The 17,760-nt window shown below is 40.7% G+C and overlaps 1 protein-coding gene and 1 long non-coding RNA gene across 6 annotated transcripts in view; one reads left to right on the top strand and one right to left on the bottom strand.

The window, feature by feature from the left end:
• Positions 1-1,410: 1,410 nt before the first annotated feature.
• On the bottom strand, positions 1,411-6,405 carry LOC138422173 (uncharacterized). Its single transcript, XR_011249775.1, has 2 exons — positions 5,965-6,405; positions 1,411-1,701 (listed from the first exon to the last, which is right to left on the bottom strand). It is a non-coding gene; the product is annotated as an uncharacterized lncRNA (long non-coding RNA).
• LRBA (LPS responsive beige-like anchor protein) overlaps positions 5,594-17,760 on the top strand; it is a 748,427-nt gene continuing 736,260 nt past the window's right edge. For 4 of the 5 annotated variants that reach the window (XM_069556712.1, XM_069556716.1, XM_069556715.1 and 1 more), the window contains exons 1-2: positions 5,594-5,863; positions 6,452-6,890. In XM_069556712.1, the coding sequence (XP_069412813.1) occupies positions 6,672-6,890 (219 nt within the window). In that variant the 5' untranslated portion in view covers positions 5,594-5,863; positions 6,452-6,671. Of the gene's footprint in view, positions 6,119-6,451; positions 6,891-17,760 lie in introns of all 5 variants that reach the window. The other variant, XM_069556713.1, reaches the window with a different exon arrangement.

A 17,760-nucleotide genomic window follows, 5' to 3' on the forward strand; every position in this document is an offset into this window, starting at 1 on the left:
ACCAATTTACATCCCATCAACAGTGTAGGAAGGTTCCCTTTTCTCCTAACCCTCTGGAGATTTTTCATATCATGGTATTACCTTCCCTGACTTTTTCATCTGGCCTGTTCTATTTATTTTTTAATACTATTTATTTTGTAATCTTTTCTTGGAAGTCTCCCTATTAGGTTTTTATAGGGTTAATATATTGCATTGTGATGTCTGTCTCAATGATTAGACTGTGAGTTCTCAAGACGGGCTAGATTTTAATGTCTAGTGTACTGCTTAACAGTCAGGAAATATTTTTGGAAAGATTTGGATTAAGTGAAGTCCCTCCTGCTTTAAATATTTTTTGTTTCTGTTTAGTACCATATCATCAGTGGTACATAACTCAAAAAGGCAGAGTCCCTTGATTTACTATATAATGAAAATTTTGTATGTCCATTTACTATCTTCAATGCCATTTTTAATGGCTTCAAAGAATCCCACAGTGTGGAAGAACCATAGTTTATCTATCTAACCAACCTTTTTTGTGTGTGTGTGTGTGTGTGTGTGTGTGTGTTAGATACGTACATTGATTCTAAATGTTTGAAATTATAAGTAATACTGACATCATGGTTTTAACTCTACCTCTGAGCTACTTGATTATGCTTAGGACACATTCTCAAGAGTCGAAGAGCAGTATACTACAAGACTCTTTTTCAGTGATATATATTTGCAGTAAATAAGAGTACACATTTTTCCTGCGCCAACACTGAGTACTGTGAATATTTGTAATGAGAGAGATAAAATGTATCTCAATATTATTTTAATTCATGTTTCTTTGATTAGTAGTATAATTGAACATTTTATTCCTGTGTTTTTATTTAGTTTTTGGCCACACTTTGAGGCATGTGGTATCCCTGACCAGGGATCCAACCAGAGCTTCGTGTAGTGGAAGTACAGAGTGTTAACCACCGGACCACGTGGAAGTCTCTCTTGTATTTTTCCCCCCCTTCCTGTATTTTTAATACAGGTATGCGTATAAATGGTGGTTGTAACATTTCTCAGCAGAGAAATAATTTGGGGTGGTGTCTGTAAGGAAATGGGTACTTTTTAAAATCAAATTAAACCTAAGTCTTCTCAGTTAGTAACAAAGAGAAAACCTCCCTAGAAAATTTCTTGCGAACTTTATAACCCCAAATGTGATTATAACACAAAATCTCCCTTTCCCCTTGTGGTTCTCTGGCTAAATACGTTACTACCACCTTGTTTAACGTACAGGCCCTCTTCGTTATAGCATAGCTATGACCAGGCTGGAATATTTTTTAAAGTTTATACACTGGACCAACAAAAGTAACATGGTTAGGGAGAGTAATCCAAAGTTAAATAATCTGTTTTATCTGATATTTTAGTTTTCTATCTATTGCCATATAACAAAAAATTCCAAAATTCAGTGGCGTTATTCAACAAGTATTTATAACTTCTTACAATTCCTATGTGGGTTAACTAGACCCAACAGTGCAATTTATATCACGTGGTAGGGCTGCAGTCTTCTGAAGGCTCAACCTGGCCGGAGTATCCACAATGGCTCACTCTCGTGGAGGACAGACGTTGTCTGATGGCTGGGAACTCAGCTGGGGCTACTGACTGAAGGCCTTTGATTGTTCTCCACAGTTTCTCCATGTGGCTTGGGTTCCACGACGGAATACTCTAAGTGTGCCTCTGTATGACAGAAGTCACCTTGTGGAGTGAAAGTGAAAAGTGAAAGTGTTAGCCACTCAGTCGCATCCATTTCTTTGTGATCCCATGGACTGTAGCCTGCCAGGTTCCTTTGTCCATGAATTCTCCAGGCAAGAATACAGGAGTGGGTAGCCATTCCCTTCTCCAGGGGATCGAATATTAGCAAGCATTTCAAAGTTCAAACCCCAGAGAATGAGGGCTGGAAAAAGGAATTTCCTCTCCTGTCTGCTTGGAAACAATCTCCTGTTGGTCTCATTACCTATATGAACCATCACTTATATCTTGGTGGCTGAAATGGTAACCTACCACTTTCAGGGGACACACTGGCTTCTCAGAGACCGCACCTAGATAAGCAATTCAGAATTGAGGGAACAGTGCCAAGAGTCACTCCAGGGATATGCACTTATATAGACTGCAAAGGAGGGGGGAGTAGGGTGGTGGTACATTTCCTTGTAGTCTCATGACAATTACTATCTTGTAATTATCTCTCATTGTAAGAGGGATACATTTTGAGAGCTACTTTACTCTCATTGTAAGAGAACACTGTAAACAGGCAACCTATTTATACACTATTTAAGAATAAAACTGACATGGGAAAATAAAAGAGACAAATCAACCAATCTGGTGTATGTCTATGTCAACTACGCTAAATACTTCATTAACATTTTATGCCTTAAAATGCATGTCTTGGCTAGCATACTTGCCCTTTTCAAAGTCTCTATCCCTGTGTGACATACACAAGGAAAACAAGAATTTAAAAATGCTCCCAATGTAATTAACTTGATGTGGATCATTTTGAACTTCTAGATGTTGAATAATTGCATAAATTTTTAATCTTAAATATTTGAGTTTCCAACTATAAGGGCAGGCAAATGTCTTTTCCTCTTAAATTGCAATTGTTCCAAGGGGCTAAAGCCCAATAAAGATGTCACTCCAAGTTTTCCTTAACGTTTGTAAGATTTAACGAATAATAAAAGCAATGCGTGCCTTTCTCATGAGGAGGGTGCTGCAAGCCAAGGCCATGAATTTCCAGCCTGTGATATAAGTTACACTGAATAATAATTTGAAGAAAACTACAAATCCAGCAATACACATTTAGGTGTGTAGTAAGTCATGTAAATGGTACCTTTTCCCTAAATTATAATCTAATTAGCAAAATGTCAAGAAGTTATAGTGGACTGGGTGTACTTTCTGGTAGAAACAAAGAAAAATTCCATCCTATTTTTATTATCAAAATTTTCTTTTCTTTGCATATAGTGAAGGCTTATAGATCAAGTCTTTTTAATTTCACCTTGGAATTACATTCTCTTTGCTTCAATTTGAGTTATGCACAAGGCCTCTTGTTCTAAATCCACTGCTTTTTTTCTTCTTTGCTATGACTTCAATGTACACTGAAGGCAAGTAAAATTATGAAAACCCTTAGCCCTTAATTCTGTGAAGATGGTGATGTTAGAGAGAGATATATGTTAGATGGTGATGAAAAGTTTAAGTTTGGCTTTACAGAAGGTAGTCTTTTTTTCCCCCCCATTCCTTCCTTTCCCTCGTTTTAAAAGCAAATTTTTTCATCTTTATTCTCCAAATTTGGGTGTATTTGCCCCTCAGAATTTCAATACCTTTTTCCCTCTCTGCTAAACAAGACTTGTGATGATCTGTTTTCCCTTTCATCTTAAAACATTTTGCTTTTATCTTTCTTTATGTGATACATTTGGGCTTCCCTGGTAGCTCAGACAGTAAATAATCTGCCTGTAATGCAGATTACCCTGGGTTTGATCCCTGGGTCAGGGAGATCTCCTGAAGAAGGAAATAGCAATCCACTCCAGGATTTTTGCCTAGGAAATCCCATGGACCGAGGAGCCTGGTGGGCTATAGTCCCTGGAGTCACAAAGAGCTGGACATGACCGAGCAACTAACGCTGATGATGATGTGATATATAAATTCAAATGCTTGCTTTAGTTTCGTTTCTGTTGAAACAATCACACTGTGTTTAGGGCATGCAGCATCATCTGCTTCCTCTCAATGAGGGCATGTATTCTTACAAATACTCTATTAGCACTTATAGGCCAGATATTTAAGTACTCAAGATTAGACTGCCCAAATCGGAGGGAGCAAAGGCTATGAGAAGACTTTCGTGGTTTAAATGCCGCCTTGCCTCCTTCCACAGGTGCTAACAGTGAAGTGAAAGATGTCTCTCCGTCCTGCTGGCACACCCACTTCTCCTCCAGATTTATTCACTTAAGGATTTAAAATGTAAACCTGAGGTGTTAGAAGTTTTCAGGAATAGCAAGTTCTTGATAACTGCCTCTTAACCTAGTCACGCACAAGTCATCATTTCAGATCATGAGAAAACTGTCTGCCTCATCTTTGGAATATTAAACCCATTTATAGAAAACAAACATTTGCAACCATGAGCTGTGGAACAGCTGAATTCACTGTAGTGTTTTAAAAAGGTGTAAACCTTTAAAACCAAGACACTCCTGTACTTCTGGTCTTTTCTCATGTTGCTCCCCTCCTTTCTAAATTTCCATGTGATGGTTGAAATCAAATTCATTTTTCAAGCCCATCTCAAATAACCCTTTTTGTAGGAAACTATTTCCTCTCTCAAGCCAATATAGTTTTTCTCCTGATTCCTCCGTAGTACTTCGTAACTTTGACACCACTTTTGTTTCACTTTTGACTGCTAGTATTTTAAACATTATATATATATATATTTAAGGCCTTAAGGCTTCTAACAGTAAGTACCCTAAGGGTGAAAAGCCACTTTCTTCTCTAATGTGTGTTTGTTTTCCACTAATGCGTCCCTGATGGCTCAGACGGTAAAGCGTCTGCCTACAATGTGGGAGACCCGGGTTCGATCCCTGGGTTGGGAAGATCCTCTGGAGAAGGAAATGGCAACCCACTCCAGTACTCTTGCCTGGAAAATCCCATGGACGGAGGAGCCTGGTAGGCTACAATCTATGGGGTCACAAAGAGTCAGACACGACTGAGCGACTTCACCAACGCGGCAGGAAGAACACTTCACTGTTGATGGGGGGCAGGGGGGAAGGACACAGATGATGATCCGAATTGTTTCTAATCCTAATATACTTGATCTCATAAACTAATCTGAGAATGAGGCGAAACTAACTTTCACACTGGAAAATCCCGAGAGGAAAACACCCTTCAGAGACCTACAGGCAGAATGAACCCGTCTCCACGCTGTTTAGAGCAGCTGTCTCAGGAACCCTCCCTTCCTTAGAATGTGGGAGAGGTTCGGTGGGGCGGCAGCTGCAAGGAATCTTCCCCGTTCCTCATGCACATGATCTTGCCGCCCTACACTCCCTTCCGAGGGGAAGGTGGCAGCTGTCAGAGCATCCCAGTGGTAATCTCTTCCCGAGTCTTGGCCGAGCGCGGCGGGCGGGCAGCAGCTGAAAGCTGTCAGAGGTGGGGACTCTGTGCTCCCCTTAGACAAGGGCAGCAGCCTTGCTGGCTCCGGCGCTGCCACCTCTCTGGCTCGTAGCGGTCCCTCAGGTGTCCTTCTCCGAGTCCAAGAAGACACCTTGGCAACGAGGGGCGTGTTCCCTCCGCGCCGGGAGATCCTACGGTAACTTAATAACAGAAGGAGCCTAAGAATCGCCGCCTGGGCACTCGCCAAAGCACCTTCACAGATCGGGGAGTGGAAGGCGGGGGAAGAGTGGGCTCCTGCAAAGAAAGGTCTTTTCTGGCCGGCCTAAGGAGACACCTGGGGCTACCTGCGTGGCGCGCCCGCCCGTCCTCGCAGGCGGTCCCGGAGCCAGCCCGCGCGCGGCGCCCCCGCCCCGCCGGCCCCCGGGGGCCGCGCTCGCTTCCCCACCCCGCCGCGCGGTCGCCTCCGCCGTCGCGCCCGCCCCACCGCCCCGCGCGCTCGCGCACGCGCACGCCGCGCCCGGCCGCCCTCGGCGCTGTCATGGCGGCGGGGAGCAGCTTCAGCGGGCTCAGGGACGGCCGCGCCAGCGGTGGCGGGGCGAGCTGTGGCAGTAGCATCCTCACCGCCCGCGGCGGCCTCCGCAGCCGCGCCCGTAGCGCCGGCAGCGGCTGTTTTTGCAAAGGCTGAGCGCAGGGGTGGGGCGGGCCAGGAAGCCATGGAGTTCTGTGCAGCCTCGGACTCCCGGGGAGCGGACTAGGGAAACTTGGAGGCTGCGACCAGGTGCGCTGACCTCTCTCTCCTCCCTCCTCTCCTCGCCGTAGCCGCCGGGCCTCCCCCTCCCTCCTGGCCACTGCACACCTTCCCGCCTCTCCCCGACGAACCTCAGGTGCCCGCGAGGTGCTCCACTCCTCCCCCTGGGCCGAGCGTTGAGAGTCATCACCGCCCCCTTCCCCCGCCCTTTCCTGCCCTGGATCCGCCGCCACCTCCGTCTCGCGGCTGCCGGGCGGGGGGCGAGGACGAGCGCGGAGTGTCTGGGTGAGGGGAACTTCCCACCTCGAGGGGAGCTTTGGGACCCCTGCTTTCCTGCAGCCCCCCCTTTCCCGGCGACAGTTCTCTTCCCGTGCACCTGTGAGGAGAGGGTGCCCTGCGCCTGGAACCTGCGCGGGTGTGGGGGAGGAGGGAGCCTGGTCCCGGGCCTCCGGCTCCCGCCTGCGCTCGGGACCCCGCGCCTCGAGCCGCGGGCAAGCGGGTGGCTGGCGGCGGGGTGCTCGTAGGAACTGACTTGACGGACAGCAGCTACTCCCCTCGCTCCCCGAAAACCCTACAACAAAACCGAGCCCCTTTAACATCGATCTGATCTTCCAATAGGGTTTGGCGTTATTGTCAGCCTCCGGGAGAGAGATTGGACAAACATTCTCCAGAATCAGCAGGGCGACGCCAAGGACTTTCCACACCAACTGCTCTTGGGGTTTCTCCACAGCTCGGAAGAGTGACCCTTTCCGTTTTGCGTGGCGTCCGTGTGCTTATTACTAGCGCGGCGACTGGGTCCCGGCGTGACTCTTGAGTTGTCCTTTCCCGTGAACTCGCCATGGCCAGTGACGACAATACTGTCCCATCCCCGCCACCAACAGGTGATGCCAGGGGAGGTGGAGGGAAAGGAGGAGAAGCCCCTCCCGAAGGGGGTGCCTTGTCCCTGACGCCAGGACTCCCCATCAGGGGTATCAGAATGAAATTTGCCGTGCTGACAGGCTTGGTTGAAGTTGGAGAAGTATCCAATAGGGATATTGTGGAAACTGTCTTTAACCTGGTAAGTAGATCTCTATTTTACCAGTGTTATCTTCTCAGTGGGTTGGAGAACAAGACCTTAGAGCTGAAGCCATGTGCTTCACTCAGGCTGGTGATAGAAACAAAATTCTGCTGACCTAAGTTAATCACTTTCTGATATTTTCAGCTTAAGGGGAAATATGTAAACTTACACCCTCCAGGTTTTGTGAAAGTGAGCAGATCCTTTGGTCCTAAGAAAATAATTGTTTCCATGGAAGTATTACGGAGGACTCCTATGGAGGAGTTTTATTCTATAATTTTTTTTTCTCCCCTTGGGATGTATATCTAAGTGTGCATTTATCTTTGACATTTTAAATAAGTTCTTGTGCCCTTTTTTTGGAGTTGAGAAATAATGTAAAGGGTAGTTCTACCTACTCCTTTTTGAGTAAGTTATGTTTTGCCATGAATTTTGAACAAAATTCTTGTTCACAGGGCTGATGAAAGATTAATTTGCTGCAAAGTTAGCATTTATATTTAATTTTGATTAGTTTTATTTTTAGACATAAGGAACAAAAGTCAAATTTTGGAATGAAATTTAGGGTTACATCTTTTGAAAATTGAATGGCAGTTTAAAAAGAGGATTGCGGCAGAAGTAGTATGATTTTTATTTCTCTTGTGAATTCATGTCTATCAGCAAAGGATGTTTGGACATTGGAAGTTGCTGGTTATACTGCTATGAGCTATGAATGTTATTTGTAAAAGGTGGATATGCCATACTTCCCTTTTCTTGTAGTCATAGAAATAGTTTTCATTTCTAATGGGGACTTTTTAGATTTCTTTATTTCAAGCTGTTGCCTGTCAATGTACGATAAATTTGGCTTTGATATTTCTCCTCCTTCCACCTACTCACCTGTGTTACAAGATAATAGAAGGGAAGAAATATGAATGTGCAGTAGTTGAATAACTGTTTAGCCCCTTTCCCCTTTGCCTCTATTTTTTCAAGGTTAGGCTTGTTTTATTCAGGGCAGTTAATTATTTCCTTCACTAGACCTTTACTAATAGATTGGTTACCTGTGGTACAGTTTCTAGAATGAGAAAGTAGCTAGGTGAAATTCACTTACCTATGGAATACAAAAATTTTGAACAGTAGAGTATTTCTTTAGCAGTTTGTTGTATTGGGAGTTTATATGCAAAGACATACACATACACACTTTAAAGTAGGTATATTGTGGAAATATTGAGATGTACACAAAATAGAACAGTGTAATAAGCTCTGGTGTCTATTATCCAGTTTCAACAGTTAAAAACATTTTGGGAATCTTACATGTATGTGGACTTTCACAGTTTGTGAATCTGGGGAAGATAAATGGCAAATTGATGTATTCCTTTATCTCAAGATAGATTTGAAAACTGCTTGTCAATTTTCCTTTTTTTCTTTTTCTAAACCTCATGTTTCTTGGATGTTAAAGAAAAATCTGCGGTAGTGATAGAGTCCATCATTAATTGTGTGTGTGTGTAACACCAGATTCCTCTGGCAGAGGATTCCAGCTCCTCTGTGGAGGTGGATGACCAAACATGAGTAACTTGTATTTTATCATTAAGGAAAATCCGAATTCTGTAGTGATAGTTTATATGCTGCCCAGAATTCTAGACCTGGGTATGGATTTTAAGGTGATTGGTTAAGTCTTTCATAGCTGTCTGTGGGGCAACAGGTGTCTGAGTAAAAGGAGAGGGGAAAATCTGTTCAATTACACCTGCTCTTCACCACCATTCTCTTCTCATGTACAGCAGAGAAAGTTGCTGAAAGGATTAGATTAATTCTTTTCTTCTGTTCTTCCTTACAAGACTTTTCAGGCTCCTACCCGGGTATCAGGGGTCTTGGCCAGTCTTTTGAAAATCTTGGAAACTGAAAATGTTAGGAATCTGGTAAGCTAGTCCATTTCAGTGTTGTTAGGACTGCTACACTTAATATTTTCTAATTGATAGTTATCAGCCTTTGTCTCAGTTCTACTTGAAGAAGGAAGTTGTATTAACTAATAATAGGTGTGATTAAAAAAAAAGTTAGTGCAGTTTAGCACCAGCTAGGCAGTGGGCCCGGAGAAGGTAATGGCACCCCACTCCAGTACTCTTGCCTGGCAAATCCCATGGACAGAGGAGCCTGGAATGCTGCAGTCCATGGGGTCGCGAAAAGTCGGACACGACTGAGCGGCTTCACTTTCACTTTTCAAGCATTGGAGAAGGAAATGGCAACCCACTCCAGTGTTCTTGCCTGGAGAATCCCAGGGACAGGGGAGCCTGGTGGGCTGCCGTCTCTGGGTTCGCACAGAGTCGGACACGACTGAAGCTACTTAGCAGCAGCAGCAGCAGGCAATGGGCCAGGTGCTTTACAAGTGTTTTTAAATTCTTTGCTCATCAAATCTTTAACACATGGAGCTTATTTTATAGATGAGGAAACTGAGAGCCTGGCAGGTGAAGCAGATTGGTGATTCTTAGAATGACGACCCTTCTAGGAATACACCTGTTTCTTGAGTTGATGTAGAGTTGTTTGCTTTCCTGAACAGATATCTATAGCATAGGTATAGCTTTCCCCAACCTAAGGACAATGGTCGTGCTAAAGGTGAATAGTGAAACTTTGTTCATATTTCATTTCTTCTTCTGATTCAAATAGCTTTCAAAAAGCTGCTTAGAAAAGACCTAAAAAGTAATATAAAATTTTCAGGTTTAGTGTTTTCAATCAGAATGTAGATGTAGAAGGTTGATGATTAGCTTTTTTTTTTTTTTTTTACAGTATGCTGGATTAAGCATTTTTAAGTTGTGAAAAATAGCATACAGACAAAAGAATGTCTAAAATGTATAAGTAATGAATATTATAACTATAAGCCCCGTGAAACTTCCATCCAACCTAAAGAATCAGCATGTTGCCAGTATCACTGAATCCTTATGCAAGCACCTCCTTTATCCTTCCTCCACTGGAGTTTTTGTTAGTAAGTTTATATAGCTTTTGTAACTTTTTCCTAGTTTTCAGACATTTTATTAAAAATAGATTATATTCTACCCATTCTTTCTAATTAATTACATGTTAGTTACTTTAAACCATAAAGTTTGTACTGTTAAAATTAAACAACCTCCCCTCCATGAGAGTTGTCCAGAGAGGTGGTAGAGCTATATAATTCCTGAGGTCGTTACAGAGTGTTGGCCCCAACTTTGCTAGTGTAGCTTGACCTTACGCTATTAAAAATTTCTTTGAAATTTGCCACCCTTTTTGTAATTTCTTTTGAGAATCTTGGTAGGTAATTTTTGATTAACAGTACACCTGTGTATTCAAGTGTTTCAAACTTGTGGTTTTACATTTTTCTTGTCACAATTTAAACACATTTTATTTTGTCTCCATCTGTATGCTAAAGTAATTTGTCAAACTTTTGGACCCAGAATAGTTAATGTTTTGGCATTTTTCTGGAACTTGCAGCTGAGTTTAAGGCTTCCACCAAGTGTTTATAGGTAGTCAGTGCTATTTCATTAAGAATGATGTTTTTCATGGGCTGGTGACAAATACACATTTTCATGAAAATTTTTTTTTCTTTATAATTAACTGTACCATTTTATTTAAATGTTAAAGCTTCAGGATTTCCTAGGCAGTTAAGTGGTTAGGACTCAGCACTTTCTTGCCATGACTTGGGTTCAATCACTGGTTAGGGAACTAAGGTCCTGCAAACTGTGTGGTGAGTGTGGCCCCCCCCCCAAAAAAAAATTAAAGCTTAGAAGGTAGAATATAGTTCTTTATTACTCATTATGTGGCATTTGATACAGGTTCTGCAAAATATTAATGCTGCAAACTCTTGATACATATAGTAGCTGGGCAGATTCTACAGAGCCTTCATTTGTATTGATTCTGTGCGAAGAGTATACTTGTAGGGCAGCTACTGTTCCGTGTTAGCTGATTGTTGTCCTGCAGTAACATGAGCCCAGTGATGTGTGAACCTTTTGATTTTTCAAGAACTGGAGATCTAGATTAAAAAACATTTAAAATATCAAAATAAAATATTAAAAAATACTTTGTGGGACACATGAAATTGCAGGCAGTTTCTTTTCAAACTTTTATCTGAAACTTTATTAGAAAGGTAATTATGCATTGTGTTTCTGTCTTGATGTGCATATCTAGAATTATTTCCTTCTTAATACCTGAAACTAATTTAAGGGTTAAGAGAAATCTATTCTAATAGAAACATGATTGTTAATGGGCTTCTCTTCCATATTAGTTTGTACTTCATGTTGTAATAGAAGACTCAAACTGGTTTAAATACAATAAAAAGGATTTATAGGCTCATTTATCTGCAGTCTAAAGGTAGGGGAAGTTATATAGTAACAGTAATATTAAAGAGCAACAGTTTCTTTCTGTTGCTCTTCCCCTCTCTGTGATGTCAGCTTTAATCCATTGCTGTTGCCCTCATGCTGGTAGGACGGTTGCTAGTGGTCCTTGGGGCCATAGGATTCTTGTTCAGGTCCCTGGGGAGAGAGCACCTGTCCTAACGTTCTGAACAAGAGTCCTGATTGGACCACTGAAGCAGTGCCTGTAGCCGTTGGAATGTGCTGATTGGCTTAAGCAAACCATGGCCAACTGGTTTACCTAAGGATCCAGTCAGTTTCCTCTAAAGTATTTGGGCTGTTTGGGGATGGATGGATACACAAATAAAGATCTGGGTAAAACATTCAAAGTGTGAATGGATGCTGGATAGGCAACCCGTAATGTCCGTTACTCTCCTTTACAAATGCATAATAATAGAACAGGGTTTCCCTGGTGGCTCAGACCTAAAGAATCTGGTTATAATGCAGGAGACTCAGGTTTGCTCCCTGGGTTGGGAAGATCCCATGGAGAAGGGAATGGCTACCCACTGCAGTATTCTTGCCTGGAGAATTCCACGCACAGAGAAGCCAGGTGGGTTGCAGTTCATGGGGTATCAAAGAATGGAACATGACCGAGCGACTGAATAGTAATGTTAAAGATATTTGTGTAAAGAGAAAAAAAGAAAAGCTATCTTAACCCCTTGTCTTGATCTTGAGCAAGTTTTTTTAACCTTTGTGCCTTCGTTCCCCCAGCTCTGCAAAGGGGAAACTATATTATAGCAAGAGTTAAATGAGTAAATACTCACTCAGTTGTGCTCGACTGTTTGCAGCCCCATGAACTGCAGCCCACCAGGCTCCTCTGCCCGTGGGATTTTCCAGGCAGGGATAGTGGAGTGGTTTGCCATTTCCTTCTGCAGGGGATCTTTCCGACCCAGGGATCGAACCTGAATCTCCTGCACTGCAGGTAGATTTCTTTTCTAACTGAGCTACCAGGGAAGCCCTTATAAAGCACTTAAAATAGTATGTGGCACATTAAGTACAATGTTTGTAATTTTAGATAGCTAAAATCATCATATTCCAGCCTTATCTTATAAGTTTGTCATTGCCGCTTTTAGAGGTGTGTGTGATTGCGTGCATGCTAAGTTGCTTCAGTTGTGTCTGATTCTTTGTGACCTATGGACTGTAGCCCACCAGGCCCCTCTGTCCATGGGATTCTTCAGGCAAGAATACTGGAGTGGGTTGCCATTTCCTTCTCCGGGAGCTCTTCCCCCAGGGATGGAACCTGTGTCTTTTACATCTCCTGCATTGGCAGGCAGTTTCTTTAGAGGTGACTTGATTTTAAGCATCTTTATTGAAGTATAAGTTACATACCATACAGTTCACTTGTTTTAAGTGTATATAGTTCAGTGATTTTTAGTAAGTTTTCAGAGTTGTACAAGCATTGCCACAATCTAATTTTAGAATATTTGCATCCTGTGTTCAAGACATTTTATAGTTTTAGTTCTTATATTTAGCCCTATGATCTATTTTGAGTTCATTTCTGTATGGTGTGAAAGAGTAAGATAAGGGTCTAAATTCATCTTTTTGTCTCACTGCCATTTGGTGAAAAGGCTGTTCTTTTTTTTTTTTTTTTTTAATAATTTATGTGAATCTTATATCCTACACTACTACTACTACTAAGTCACTTCAGTCGTGTCCGACTCTGTGCGACCCCATAGACGGCAGCCCACCAGGCTCCCCCGTCCCTGGGATTCTCCAGGCAAGCACACTGGAGTGGGTTGCCATTTCCTTCTCCAATGCAGGAAAGTGAAGAGTGAAAGTGAAGTCACTCAGTCGTGTCCAACTCTTAGCGACCCCAAGGACCGCAGCCTACCAGGCTCCTCCGTTCATGGGATTTTCCAGGCAAGAGTACTGGAGTGGGGTGCCATTAGATACATTTAAAATTTTGTATCTCATGCATTCTTATTAGATGTCCATAGGACATTTAGAAAAACTGGCCAAAAGATAAACATTACTAATTTTCAAAAAGTAGAATTCTTTTATTTTGTGTGTGATTCAGTTATACATGTGCACATATATTTTTGAAATTATTTTCCATTGTAGGTTTTTACACGATATTGACTGTAGTTCCCTGTGCTGTATGGTAAACCTTTGTTGCTTGTTGCATATCTATTTTTTAAAGTTAGAAATCTTGCATTCTATTCATACTAAGTCGAACAAGTGGAATCAAATTGTTGATCCTTTCCCATTAAATTGCCTTGGCATCTTTGTAAAAAATCAGTTAATCATAACTGTAAGGATTTATCTGAACTCTTAATTTTTTCCATTGTTCTAAAGGTCAGTTTTTACATTAGTACCAAACCATCTTGATTACTATAGCTTGTAGTAAGTTTTCAAAAATAGGGCTCTATGTCCTTTTTGTTTTTCTTTTCTGAGATTGTTGGGTATTCTAGGTCCTTTGTATTTCCATATGAGTTGTAGGATGAACTCAATTAATTTGTTAAAAAAAAAAGAAATGTATTTTGATTTATTTAGGTCTTCATTTCTTTCATCAATGTTTTGTATATGAGGAGATGAATTATTTTTGAATATATATATATTTTTTGGTGCTGCTATTAAAATGCTCCTGTAGGCATCTTTGTGCATTGAAATTTCCAGCAGAGGAATAAATAGTTTAAAGTATATGAACATTTGTATAGCTCACGAGTAGATATTGTTAGCTTGTCTATTAATGTTGAAAATTAAAAGAGATATAGGTGTATTGGTGCATTTTAATAACTTATAGTTTCTTAGAAATGATAAAATTTATAACTTAGGCCCCCACAGATATACAGTCTTGTTTCTGTTTTGAATAGGTCCATTTTGAACTGGGAAATCATTTGGGAACTGAAAAAGTCAGAGTGTTTTTTTGTTGTTTCATAGAAAGGGAAACTGAGTAAGCTTTTTGTTTTGCATACTGACTTAGCTGAACTAATCAAATACATTTAATTTTTATATTATATATTACCTCTTTGTATATATAGCTTCTTTAAAATATTTTTAATGCTTTTTTATGTTTGCAAGAAAAATGTCCAGAATACATTTTGTTTTATAGTACTTATCTTAGATACAGAATAAATTGTTTATCTTTGTACCTCCAGAACGTCTCACAGTGTTTCTTGGTACTTTAAAAGTGTTTCTTAAACAGAAGTGTCTTAATCTCGTTAAATAAATTACATTCATTAGGAAGTCTAGTCTCTATTATTCTTTTCTGCATCAGGTAAAACCTTAATGCATATCTCTTTTATTGTTGTTGTTCAGTTGCCCAGTCGTGTCTGACTCTTTGTAACCCCATGGATTGCAGCACGCCAGGCTTCCCTGTCCCTCACAATTTCCTTGAGTTTGATCGAACTCATGTCCATTGAATCGGTGATGCCATCCAACCATCTTATCCTCTGTCATCCCCTTCTCCTGCCCTCTTTCCCAGCATCAGGGTCTTTTCCAGTAAGTCAGCTCTTCGCATCAGGTGGCCATAGTATTGAAGCTTCAGCTTCAGCATCAGTCCTTCCAATGATCAGGACTGGTTTCCTTTAGGACTGATTTCTTTTATTATTTTCTGACTATTTATTATGATGATACTTGCATTTTTCATTATATAATTTTGAGTTACCTCAGTATCTGTTTTACCCCTAAGAAGAACAATTTCATTATTTTCAAAATAGTCTATTATAACTTGCTCTTAAAGTAGTTTTTTCCTTTTACTCTAGTATTATTTCACTAGATCTCACCTAACAGAATGTGTAGTCAGACACCTACCTCTGAGTAAATTTCCAGTGAGTCTTTGGCTTAAAAGCTGTTGGGAAAAGATATGAAATAAAAACCAAAAGGAAATGGTACAAAGAAAAACACTGCTGAGAGTACACAAATTCTATTGACTAATTTCATAAAACCCTTTTGAGTTTTAGATTTTAAAACTTTTTTTTGATACATGTAAATCTGTTTTGATTCTTCAAAAGATCTAATTGGATTTCTCCCAGAATAATATGTGATTGAGATGTACTTTGTGAAGTAGAGAATTTCCTGTTGTTGGAGGTTCTAGAAGAGTGCATATTGGGGATATTCTGGAGTAGATTCTTACTTCGGTTAAGAGATCAGACACCGCGTTATGTGCCTATCTCATGTTTTTGCTCTGAGTTTTGTTGTCTCGCTTAACACCTGGGTTTTTGCATTTACTTCTTAGACGTCTCTTGACTAGACTAAGTAATTTGTGTTTTATAAAAATTAGTTTTAGAGGAAAGGGGCTGCATTTTCCCTGTTGATTCTTACACAAAGGTGAAGAACTGAGGTCTCAATTAACTGTGTTTTGTTGGAAATAAATCTATTGCTTGAGAACTCAGAAAGATTTTCTCCCTGCCTAATAAGATCTTTGTTCATGAATAATGACTTTAGTACTTTTATTTATAAACTACACTAAATCTCTTAAAGCTATGGCTTCTGATGAAGTATTTAGCTTTGTTGTTTCTAATGAAAATATTTTTCTCATAAAGTATTATAAATATATTATCTCAAGTTCTATATATAGTACCTAATTGAATCCAGTCTTTATCATATTTGGGCTTTAATATCTTGAATAAAAATAATCATTATATCTCAGAGCTTATAAATACACACATACATATGTAAAACTTTTTACACAGCACATTTTTTTTTTTGAAAGTGTGGATATGATGTTAGTACATGAAACTTAAGTCAGTCCTGATAGTAATATGATAATCAATTTCAAATGGGATATCATATCTTTTCTAGAAACAGAGTAGGCACCAGTGAGGCACTCTGGTATCTAAAATGGAGAAAATATTAATTATTACAAATTATATAAAGATATTAGAAAGTTGTTATTAACATTACCATCAACCTGTTTTCTTAGATAATACAGTTGTGAAATTAATAGATATAATTTTTTATCATTACTGAAAATCTGACCCAAAGTATAGCTGTCTTCATGAATTCCTTGTTTTAAATCAGGGGGGAATGTCTTTGCAAATCTTCACCTGTGCTTACAGATTTTCAGACACTTAATATTGTGGGAAAAGTGTTAGCACAGTTGGCACTTGAACAACATGGGTTTGAACTGTGTGATCCGCTTATATGTGGGCTTTTTTCAATAGTAAATGCTATAGCACTCCACGATCCATGTTGCTTGAATCCAAGGGTGTAGGGGAACCTCATATATGAAGGGCTGACCAAGTTATATGTGAATTTTGAACTGCGTGGAGGGTTGGCCCCCCCCCACCCCGAGTCCTCGCATTGTTCAAGGGTCAACTGTAGTTCTTGTAATCATTAAACCAGGCACTGTTTGCATTAGAGGAAAGTAGTTCTGTAAATTTTCACGTTTTCTTAAGATTTTTACTGCACTGTGAAGGATTTCTCTTTCTCTTGGGAGAAATTAGATATGAACCAACATCAGTTTCACAAGATGCCTGCATGTTCTACTGTTTAACAGTCCTGTCGGAGGTGATTCAAGGCGACGATATAAGTTATAGCAGATCGGACTGTCCTGTTGTAGTGCTCACTTTATAAATGATGACACAGGATAAGTAGCTTGCTTACATCACTGCGCAAGTGATATTGCTGAGATTCAGACTCAGGGAGTCTACAACCTGAGCTCTAAACAGTAAGCCATATATAGTGTATAGCTGCAAAGAACCGTAAATGTGAAATAGTGACTTTCTTTTTTTTTTTTGAAATAGTGACTTTCATCTTTCAATAGGCATCTTTCAAGAAAGTAACTGAATAGTATCTGTTTAATCAGATTGTTTAAAACATGCCTAGTCAAGATGTAGCTTGTGGCATTTAGGGTTTGTTTGTTTTTCCCCTTTAAATCTAAAATGGGTGTTAGGAAAGGGGAGTTTTTAAGGACTGTGATATTAAAATTGAATGGAATTAATGACGTAGTTTGCTTCCCTGGTGGCTCAGATGGAAAGAATCAGCCCACAATGTGGGAGACCTGGGTTTGATCCCTGGGTCGGGAAGATCCCCTGGAGGAGGAAATGGCAACCCACTCCAGTACACTTGCCTAGAAAAATCCCATGAACGGAGGAGCCTGCTGGGCTATAGTCCATGGGGTGGCAAAGAATCAGACACGACTGAGTGACTTCATAGTTAGGCGCCTTCATGGTGGCTTAGCAGTAAAGAATCCCCCTACAATACAGGAGATGTAGGAGATGCAGGTTCGATCCCAGGGTCAGAAAGATCTGGAGAAGGAAATGGCAACCCAGTGCAGTATTCTTGCCTGGGAAATCGCACGGATTAGAGGAGACTAGTGGGCTACAGTCCATGGTGTCACAAAAGAGTAGGACGTGACTTAGACACTAAACGACGACAGTGCAAAATACTGGAGTCTCACTCTCACAGTCCATGCTTGGCTAGTTAAACCTGGGCAAATTGAAGTGGCCTTGAATAGTGATCTGTAAAAAGTGAAGTTTTTAATCATTTTTTTTGTCTTTTATATACTGACCACATTGAGCACGTAATAGGAAGTTCGTTTCGTTCAGTTCAGTTGCTCAGTTGTGGCTGACGCTTTCACGCCAGGC

This window comes from Ovis canadensis, chromosome 17 (genome assembly GCF_042477335.2).
Source record: "Ovis canadensis isolate MfBH-ARS-UI-01 breed Bighorn chromosome 17, ARS-UI_OviCan_v2, whole genome shotgun sequence".
In the NCBI taxonomy this organism is placed as follows: Eukaryota; Metazoa; Chordata; class Mammalia; order Artiodactyla; family Bovidae; genus Ovis; species Ovis canadensis.